The sequence below is a fragment of the Tetrao urogallus genome (assembly GCF_951394365.1).
Source record: "Tetrao urogallus genome assembly, chromosome: 2".
In the NCBI taxonomy this organism is placed as follows: Eukaryota; Metazoa; Chordata; class Aves; order Galliformes; family Phasianidae; genus Tetrao; species Tetrao urogallus.
The window spans coordinates 22326697-22337727 of NC_136814.1; the positions used below are offsets into that span (position 1 = coordinate 22326697).

At 40.9% G+C, this 11031-nt stretch overlaps 1 protein-coding gene across 1 annotated transcript; it reads right to left on the bottom strand.

Annotated features, from left to right (window-relative positions):
- Positions 1–2694: 2694 nt before the first annotated feature.
- On the bottom strand, positions 2695–8712 carry MRPS10 (mitochondrial ribosomal protein S10; the record flags this gene model as incomplete). Its single annotated transcript, XM_079532643.1, has 7 exons — positions 2695–2781; positions 3053–3142; positions 4172–4280; positions 4704–4843; positions 6357–6429; positions 6521–6579; positions 8677–8712. 7 exons carry the CDS (start codon positions 8710–8712, stop codon positions 2695–2697), a joined length of 594 nt encoding a protein of 197 aa, XP_079388769.1.
- Positions 8713–11031: the final 2319 nt, after the last annotated feature.

An 11031-nucleotide genomic window follows, 5' to 3' on the forward strand; every position in this document is an offset into this window, starting at 1 on the left:
ATTAGTTGATACACACAGCAATACTGACAGTGCCTTGACTGTTTCAGTCTCAGACTGGAGTCCTCAAAAGGTAGGAATACTCTGCTGCGATGCACAGAAAATCCCATGAAAGGTATGTTGTCTTAACTTCAGGGTGTGAAATCAGTGATCCTGGTGATTCTGCTCTATGAATGCAAAAGCAGGCATTTCAGACCGATTACAAATCTGCCTGCGTGTCATTTAAGCTTTGGATGTCTAACTTAAAAAAAAAACAATACTGCATGCTCAAATACTGTTGTTTATAAGTAATGTGAAGCATTGCATTTTCTTACTTCCTCTAAAATATGTACTGAAAGAACAGGAAAAGAAGTAAAGAATCAAAAGGGTTACTGACAGTATGGTTAATCCAAAGTTCTTAAGTGAGGATCAGGAACTTGCTGTGAAAGTCAGAAGCCACATCAGTGGATCAAAAAAGATGACCAGAACATACCGCAGTTACCGTGTTATGCAAAGGCATAACCAGAAATAAAGGTGTTGCTATGCCTGAGGAAATCCCTAAACATGGAGGGAAGACTACAACAGGTAACAAAGGATTACAGTCTCAAAAAGAAGAAAACTTTGTGCAGGGAAAAATAAGGATGAGAAGTACGGCCTACAAAGCAGTTCTGTTAAATACTGGCCCGTAACAATCAGACTCTGCACAGGTAATTCTGCTTCCTCGGGGTGGAGGTAATCTGACAACTGGTAAGTACAGTTCTGTCAACACTGCTGAGGTCCAGAGATCGTTTTAAAGGTAGACAGGCTTCCCCCAGTATACGGTGAGGCTGCAGGCAAATAATTCTCCACTGATAACACCTTTCCAAAGATAAAGTATGCCTTCCTCCCTGGGGGCCGCTTATGTGGGTTAATATTTTCCACAGCTGCTACCTAAGTCTGATCCTATTAAGGTCTGATGACTAAAACCGTCAGTCAACTGAAAAGCCACACTGACTGGCCATTTAGTCAGAAACTGAAGGCCCAGAATAGACACCAAAGACAATAAAACACAACCCCTTAACCTTACTGAGCATCGAACTAAGAGGTAGAAGACTTAGTATTGAGCACAAGCGCATTTTGATACTATATACAGCTGGGATTTGGCAGGTGGCTTATGCAAAACTAAGACATGGCAAATTTGAAGAAAACATCATGCAGAATTGAAAGAAGCTGCTCCTCTCTGAAGCATCAGTTTTATCTAACCAGGCCAGCACATAGTTTCTTCCTTACTATTATATAATATGTGATACGATTTTAAGAAATGCTATATTATACTAAAAAGAGGAAAAGCTTGAAATTGTGGAAAGCAAATCTTCCAAGGAATAATCAGGCAGTATATCTTCTCCTAAGGGATTGCATTAACCACATTTTTTTTGCTTCCTGGGCGTATTGCAGAAGATGCTCAGGCAGCTTCCCTTCTGTCACAAACGGTACCAGTTTTACTGACTGCCTTGAAACATCTCTCCTAAAACAATTTTGGGCCTCTCTGCAACTAGAAAACATAGCTGATTTTCAAGTACAAGCTTGTTTTCTCATCTTTCAGCTATTTCCCATTAAGATTCTGCACTTCTGTCTGATAACAACACTAAGCTTCTTTTCTTTTGTGAATGTGACTTTGAGTACTGTCAGCAAGTATGGTCCAGGCTCTTTGGCTGTCTGGTCAAGGGCATTCCTTATGTAAATTATTTTAACAGCAGTTAAATTACAGCCAAAGTAGATTTCTACAGCTCTGTCCTACCTGCTAACCTAGTAAAAGCAAAGTGCTTAATGCAGTCTGAAGTCACTGACTGTTTTGCACCTAGTAGTATCTCTTTTGATTGACAGTGAAGTAACCTTCAAGTTAGTTGAGCACCCTTTTACTATCTGTACTCTTTTTTTCTCCCTCTAAGCATCACCTGTGTCCAGCTAGACTACGTTTACTGAATAACCAACCCACCACTTTAGAAAAAGGCTACACCTTTCCCTACAGTGAAATAAGGCATTTAATGCACCATTTGTCCTATGTACAATGAGACTTTCTAGCATCCATTTACTTTGCAACAAGGTCCTACAGCTACTTCATAAAATTAGAGACTTACACCTGCAGAAAGCTCCTATTTGTACTGGAATCAATGTGTTCTCCTTTTAGCAAACAGTTAATAATACTGGAAATGAGGCTATTGGAACTATAAAAGCATAGAAAAATCTCACTATATCTCAGTGCTCCTTAAGACTGCATTTTCTGACATACTACACGTTAATACATAAGCTGTACACACAACTGGCATTTACTTACTTCAAAGCACCACTAACAAAACAATGTCTAACAGTCTGGCATCCTTTACCTTAAACTTTACCCTAATGCAAGCAGTATCTCCTAAGTACTTCAGAATTCAGAAGCCACTCAGTGTCAAATGGGGATCTAGGTTATTTACAAATACGTTTTAGCCTTCAAAAAACACTACAGATGATCACAGTTTTTGATCACAGCATGCAGTCAAGCTTCTTCACATTACAGATGCTCGGTTAGTCTAAAAGTTCTGGAGCTATGATCAAGAATAACTCAGTAAAATAAGAATATTTACAGAATATTTAAGAATATTTATAAAACAGGACTTTTATTTATCAGTAGATTGTCTTAGTAAATTAGGTTGATAGGAGCAAGTAGTTCCAGTACTAACACCCAAGTACCTGGTGAATTCATGATTTGACTTCTGTTTCTTCTACTTGAGGTAGAGAGTCCCAAACTGGCTCCTGGATGTGTTCAGGTATTTTCTCTATCTTTGTCTAGTACGGAAGGAAGGACACAATTTATTATACCAACTAGTTAACATCTAACTACCATGCCTTGTTTATTTTGGTTTCAGATATTTATGGGATTAGAAGTGCCACCTAGTGACGTTTTTGAGTAATACAGCCTCCTTTCAATATTTAGAAAAAACAGCCTTCACAAACTACATGTGTTTCTTCTAGTGACTTTCTAAAGAATTCAGTAATTATTAGTACTTGCATCTTGACTTAATCTCACAGCAGTTAATAACATGAGATGGAAACTTACCTTTTTTACTTCCATGGCAACCCCTTCAGGTAGGTTTCGTTCAACATACTCTAAGTACACTGCAGCAGTACTGCCCGTTAGGTGTTTTAACTAAAACAGAAACAATGTGCTTTTTTAGTGAAGGACTATTACTAATACTTCAAATGGAATATGAAAAAAAGGAGTTTGCTCTGACTTCTCTAGTTTTTGCAGTGGGTCCAAGCATCTTACACTAAGCCAGCTCCCATAAAATTCAATACAGGCAGGTAAGCAGTACATATCTTATGCAAGTATAAAGTAGCAATTCCATGCAGAGCTGTATATATACTGTGTGCTCATACGTATTGATCATGATAGAAATGGACCTCAATAGTGCAAGAATCAGATGAAACTGCAGGTTAGGCAAGAACTCACAGCTTTTTTATACTCTCAAAATTCAAGCTGGATTGAAATCCCCCAACTCCAGAACTCTACCATGTTCTTGATTCTAGTTTCTCTTGGAAAGCAGAAGTTGTGTTTATGGTCTGTGGGCAGCCATCAGCAATGCTCTACTGTCTGAGGACTGAGGGCAGAGACACATTTTACTAAGCACAACTACACCATAATAGACCTACAGGCCACAAAAAGCTGGCAGTAAACTTTTATTCTGAGAAGGTCAACCACAGCTGCATACTAAACCATATATAAGTCTGCGTCACCAGCCACAGAACTAGCGGTTTGTACACACTTCCTTTCTGGTATTTCTCCCCTTACAATTTTAGTTTGTCACATGATGTTGCATAGGGCGAAAGTGTTCAAAATATCAAGCACACTCATGGAGAACAGAACTCTCAGTTACCACCACGACAATGACTTACCTGCAGCATTTTCCCTTCCCTGAGAAAGTTCTTACCCTACAGATTATTGGAAATTAAGAGCATAAAATATATAAAGGTAACTCTGATAACTACCTTATTTTTAAATCATTCTTTCATATACTGGTCAAAATCAACATTGCAGACAAAAATAAGATGGGCTACACATTCAGAATAAGTTGTGCTACATTTGATGTACCTACATCATTGCCCTCCTACTTTATTCCCAGCATTCATCTCCCCAAGCTAACTGAATTAATATTTCTTCCTTTTACATCTTTCTTACCTCCAAACAGGTGTAATGTGTTCTCATTTCATATTGAACTCTGTGCTTCTTGTAAATGTGCACAGATTTTAAAAGCGTAAGTCGTTCTATCTTCTTTGGAGGTCTATGTCTGAACAAAGAACAAAGAGAAGATGCTGTAATGTTGAATTTTATATAGATGATGTTAATAGAAATTATCTGAGATTATGGTGAAATTTCTGCTCTTATCTGACATTTAGAAGATCCACGAGGCAGTATGAAGTACTGGTACACGTTAGTATTAATGCTAAAGCACTGATGATTGTAACAAGAGTATTTCTGGTATCTTTCATGCAGTTACAATGCAACCCTACTACAGCAGCAAGTAGCACTGCTTCTGCTTTCTATCACCATGCTACCATCTAAGAAGTATCAGATTTATAATCTGAGAAGGAATGTCAGATTAAACTCATTTCTTCTAAAAACGGAAATACCTGCAAGCACAGAATTTGAGTTACAGTAGATCAGGTAAAAAGCATCTGACATCACATCATGCTACAGATCGGTTACTTACACTTTTTCAACAGTGATGCCAAGTTCTTTAGCTGCAAGCACAGCAAAATACTCGTAGCTGTCCAACACAGCTTTATCGTGGCCTTTAACCAAAAGGGACAGTCTCCGGTACAGTATTTCTGGTTCATCTGAAATAGACACCTGTGTTTTTTAAGAAAAGGTAAGTGTTACTGCTCCATGCTCTCCTTTATTAATCCAATCACTGCATATCTTCTTAGCCTGTGTGTCCCGTTTGTAAAAGAAGAAGCCCCCTCCCCCCCCTCCCCCCCCCCCCCCCCACAGTTATCCGCTCATTTGATATTTACCTGCAAGAGGATAACTGTATTAATCTCGATCAACAGAGATCCTTCATCTTACTGTCCCTGGTAAGTGTGAAGAGAAACCTAACTTCTGAATATTCAGGCAAAATTTCTCAATCAAGAACGCAAAGGGAATGTCAGCTAAAAGGACAACATTTGCAAAGGCAAGAAAAATAACTTCTTGTTAAAGCAAGATTGGAGCAGCAATATGAGCGTTCTAAATAGAAGTGTGAAAATACATGAAATTCTCAAACGTCTATTGGTTATCATTATGGTCAGGTACAAGAATTCTCACCTTCCTAAAATAAAGCTACTTAGATATACCAGTCTTCCCCAGGCATATTATCCTTTCTATTTGCCTAGGTTAGAAGGATAGAAAGTTACTATTGTAACTTTCAAGTTACAATGTTATGACTCTTAGTTTGAGCATTCATTTCTAATGGCCTGGGCTCACTGTTCATCTGAAAAGCCCTGGTTTATTCTCCTGCAGTTCAGAGCAGTAACTCCAGCACGCAGCACATGTGGCAGGAAGGCTGGTTTTGAGTTGTGGTTGAACCTGGCAGGCAGCTGAGCACCACAATTTGTTCACTCACTGCCTCCTCCCAGTGGGGAGAGAACTGGGGGAAAAAAAACCAACAAAGTAGAACTTGTGGGTTGAGATAAGAACTATTTACTGCAACAGAAAAGAAAGAGGACAAAAGCAACAGTAATGTAATATAAAAATAAAAAAAGAAATATGTAAATATGATATATGTGTGTGCGTGTATTCCTCTCTCACTCTATACACACACGCACACAAAGCAAGGGATGCACAACAAATCTGCTCCCTACACACTGATCGATGCCCAGCCAGTCTCTGAGCAGCAGCAGCCCCTCAGTCACCTCCTCTCACTTTCTAGCTTTTACAAGAAGACTCCCTATGGTATGGAATATCCCTTTGGCCAGTTCAGGTCAGCTGCCCTGGTCCTTCCCCCCCCTTACCCCTCAGTCCCCTCGCTAGCAGAGCAGTAAGAGAAGTTGAGAAACCAAACCATCCTTGGCTCTGTACAGTGCTGCTCAACAGTAACTAAAACACTGGTGTGTTATCAACATGGTTTTTCTCCTAAAGCCAAAACACAGACACTACAGAGGAGAAAAGCAACAAAGAGGCGACTGTGAGCTACAGGAATCATGCTGAAAATACTATCTCAAACAGCAGTAATCTAAACTGTTTCTTACTCTAAGGCCAATTTGACATCATCGAGACTTAAAAAAAAAAACACAACAAACCACCTGAAATAGAGGGATTTACTTCTTCTCTCCATTCTCTTCATAATTACAATGGCATACAATACCCTGCTCTATTAAAAACTTACCAGAGGATTAGTCTTAGGTTCCTCTGTATGAACATGGGATCCAGAGAATCGTCCTCCCACCAAGTCAAAGTTTCTAGATTTATGGGGAGAAATTAATGTTGAAGTTGCACTTTCTGAGGAAGCGTAGGGGAAAAGTGGAAGGGAAGAGGGTCTGTTAAACTTACGGAAGAAAACATTGCTTTTGCATAACTCTGCTTGCATAGTTGACAGGAAAAGATGATCCCTGTACAAAACAAATGGTCAAATTGCTTTTTTTTTTCTTCACTGGAAAGTAGGCAGCAAATAATACAGACTTATCAAAGGTTAATTGTATGAGCAACAGAGCATAATGCATTGCTTGACATTGATCTGCCAAACTGTAAAGCTTGCTCCATCGGAAAACACAGGAAAACAGGAGCATGGAATTATCTACAATCGTGTCATAAAAATAACAGCAAGCCCCCTCCACACATACACAAATCTCACAGAGCAAACAGACAAACAATCATCAAACAGAAACAACAAGAGAAATCCCACACATTAGGGAAATAATACAACAGTTTGCAGCTATGATTAACCAGGCACCCAAACAGCAATCACAAAGTAACTCTTTATTAGAAAATACATTTTGTGTGGTATCAGATCATTTTTATATATAGTAATGCTTTCTCCATAGTTGTACTTTGACAGTACAGTGAAACCTCCTCAGATGAACAGAAGTAGGACTTGCTGCTGTAAAAGCAGTTGAGAAGTGTCCTATAAAGGATACTACAGAAAAATTCAGCTTCTGAACTTAACTTGAGATTTCACTTTTTTTTTTTTCCAGCAAAACATTCCCTGTGGTTTTGACTATTTGTCCCATTGAAGAGAACACAGAAACAGTTCCAAAAAGCACATTAATTACTGAACTTTTTTTTTGGTGTGCGTTAAGTATTGAACCCAAATGTCAATTAAGACATACCATACATCTTTCTTACCAAAAAAATCTCTCCCTTCTGACATGGCTTTTAGCTTCCTACCACTAACTCACCATTTGGCAAAGGACTCCCTGAGACCTAAGAACGTTAAATAAATACATCTAAGGAAATTACCCTGATCCTTACACCTTCATTCTGTGTCTGAAATCAGAATACCATCTTCCCCCCCATTAAAGGCAGCAGGAAGTACAGTATCATCACCTGACGTCACATCAAGGAAAAGATATGCCCATAAGTGTAGAAGTTTATATTCAGCAAAGGGCTTACACTGTGTGTATGAGTACATGGCACAGAACCTATGCAGGTGACAAAGAGATTATAGATTGGGCAATCATTGGGTACATAATATGCTGCTGTAAGAAGACCAAAAAAGTAATCAGTGCTTTGCTTTTGTGCATATGCAGTCTCTGTTATATAGTCTGTTGCTTTATCTACCTGGCCTTGGAGAATAGATTACTTATTTGCAGGCAAAGATGCACACCCTTAGAGCATGCATACCATGTACCATGTCCTGTGCTTTAGAATACATAAGGTACAGCCCTTGTAAAACAGACAAACAGAACACTTACCTAACTCTAGTCTTTACAGTACTGCATGATTGTGCATATTATCCCAACCACCTGCAGCTCCATTTTGTCACTAGAAGTGCAACTATACACCGAATCTAAAGTTCTTGTAAAATAAAATTAAAGGTGCTCTATGCAAATTTGAATAAAGCAATGCTTGCAGTATCCCATGTAACAAAGATGGCATTCAGCATTAAAGTGCTTTAGCAGCTTCTTTTACCCTTTGACTTAAATACTTGATGCCCTTTTGCTAATGGCTGCCATAGGAGTAGAAGGGACAATCAAAGTGATACAGAATTCAATTCCCAATTTGAAACACCCCCAGTGCCAATCAGCCTCAGTCGGCTGGAGGAGGTCCTGGAGCACACAGGAGATGGATGCGTCCAAGGGGAGCGAGTCCACAGGGCAGCACATGCGCACAGGGGCTGTGTGGGGCTTCAGAAACCCAACGGGAAATGCATCACATCAAAATCCTCCCAACGTGTGAGAAGGCAATTGCTTTTCAAAGTCTGCAACAGCAGAACCACCACTACTTTATACTTGAAAAGATTTCCCAGTTTTCACATTGTAGGTTCAAGACCAGAAACAAGCGCAGTTCAAGACCTCCAGATCCCACTTACCGCTCCTCGTTACCCCCTTACAACCAGAGCAATAGTTACGACAGACTATAAAACAAGGCATTCCAGAGTCCCGACACGTATGGCGACGGGCAGAAGCGCGGCCACACGCCACAGAAACCTAACCCGCAGCTGCAGGGACACCAACGAGCAGGACGGGCCCCCAGGAAACGCTCCCCACCTGGCAAAGCCTCCTCCACAAGCACCGCGCCGCCATCTTGCCTCCAGCCAGAGCAGCGCGACCCGGAAATAGAAAGCGGCCTCATCCGCCACCTTCCGCTCCCCGCTGTCCTGATTACGGAAGAGCGCCCCCAGCCGGCATGACGGAGCCGCGGTCCCCTCAGGCGTAGCACTGCGGCACCGGCGGGCAGGGCCTCGCGCGGGGGAGGCGGAGGCAGGGCGCCGCAGCCCGTATGGCGCCCGCAGGCGGGCTGCCCTCAGAGCCGGGCTGGCCGCAAGGGCGCTGCCGCCTGTCACACGCGTTCCCTGCTGACAGCAGGACCTGAAACCAGCACAGATCACGGGCTGTATGAAACGCATCGATATTTTTATTTTGTTACTTCCTCTGCCGCCTAGAATTAACAGTCTGCCTTTTTTTTTTTTTTTTTTTTTTTTTTTACACTAAAGCACCTAAAATATGTACAACCATCTTCTAATAAAATAACAGTTAAATACTGAAAATAAGATTTTTTTTTTCTCATAAAATATGTTTTCTGTATGTACAGGTTTCAGCAAAGAGGACCGAGTTGAACAGCGAACAGTTTTCCATCATCAACCATCAGTAATAAAACAGCTTGTGTGCAACACAACTGCCCGACATATGTACAAAGAGAACAACAGCTGTGTAACATCAGCCAGTGCCACACTTGGGCAAGTCCATGTCAGGTACCTAAACCGTGTACTGTGTACGAAATTGCTGCTTTTGTCTTCGGAATGGTTTCTTTGGTTGTTGGATGACTGTCTTGGCTGTGCAGTACAGCGGCACCCGATGGCTATGACAGAAGCAGGCATCTATACACGTGTATTCATGTATCCACGCCAGGAGCAGCACAGCTACCTGCCCAGCGGTTGCTACAGAGATTTCACTGTAGATTCTTTAGCACAGAGCTACTCTTCAGAATGGAGCCCGCAATTTCCTACTGTACTTCACCCCGTTCTTCAAGAACTCTCACTGACTTCCGTGACCATTTTGCTTTCACACAGCTTTCTTCCCACCACCAAGATAGGAACCTGAAAACGTTTCCATTTTGCCAGGGTAGCAGCCTTTCTCAGAGAGGTTCTTGAAATTCAAAATGATACAGGCTTGGAAGAGGAAGCAGGCTCTACTGTATTGTTTGTGCCACATGCCCCTAGAAGCCAACCCAGGTCACAGCTCACCAGAGCTCCCACTTTGCAAACGCTAAGAGTTGTGCAGACTACAAGATTTACCATTGGGATTTAGCTGGGAGCTTACAGCTGAGCACTCAGCCAGCTGAACCTGGGTTGCATGGGCCCTGTGAAAGTGATGTCACAGCACGGACAGAATTGTTAGGAAGTGTGCTGACAGACAGGTCAGGAAAGGAAAGAAGGCTGGTGCCTCATCTCTTGAAACACACAGGCACAGCGATTGAGAACATCATCCATTCTGTAGCAATGGGAGCAAAATCCCACCCTCTGGTCAAAACTAACTAAAATGTCTCTGAACCCCCAAGACAAATAGAACAAACCACACAGATGGGAACTTCACTAAACTAAAACTGAGAAGTGACTGCTGTTCTCCTAAAGGGTTGTTCTTTACTATCAGAACGTTTGACATGAAGTGAAAACTTCAGGCCATTTGAATTTGCGTATTTGGCTTTGACAGAGAAGTCACCTCTCTGCTAGTGAGTCCCACTGGTTTTGAAACTGTGGTCCAGTGCTCCTATACAAAGGTACTGTGGCTTACCCTCATTTTGCATAGTTACACAAAAAAGACAAGACAGTAGAAAATAAGATCCTCCATCTCTCAGAGTCCACTTAAAGTGTTAGAAATGTGGCAAAAAGACTTCAACAAAAAAAACCAAAACCCCACCCATAAAAAAAAAACCTGGAAACTGGAAGATCTGAAGTCAGTCTTATAAAATATTTTATAAAATTAGCAACACTCCTCCACTGTGAAAGATTCACAAGATAATCAGTGCTACTACCTGTGAAAGTTCAAAAATCATTGCTCTTGTTGTACTGTTCAAGGTCCACTCAATCTAACTCAACTTCTTCCCATGATTAGATTTTCTAATGATTTTGTAGGGTACAATTGTTTTTAGATTTTATTGAAGTAGAAAACCAAATCCAGATGTACAGAAGTGAATTTAGACATCAGGCAGGTAGATCTGAGCCTGAAGAAAGAGAAACAGTAATTAAACAGTGTCATCTCACCTTTGGGATATGTTTTATGAAGTAAACAACACTGAATTTGATGTAATGAGGAAGACTGAAAACGGCACAAGAACAACACTTCATGTGTAGAAATAATAACTAACATATGCTGAAGGCATATACTCCATCAATCTCTGTTCCA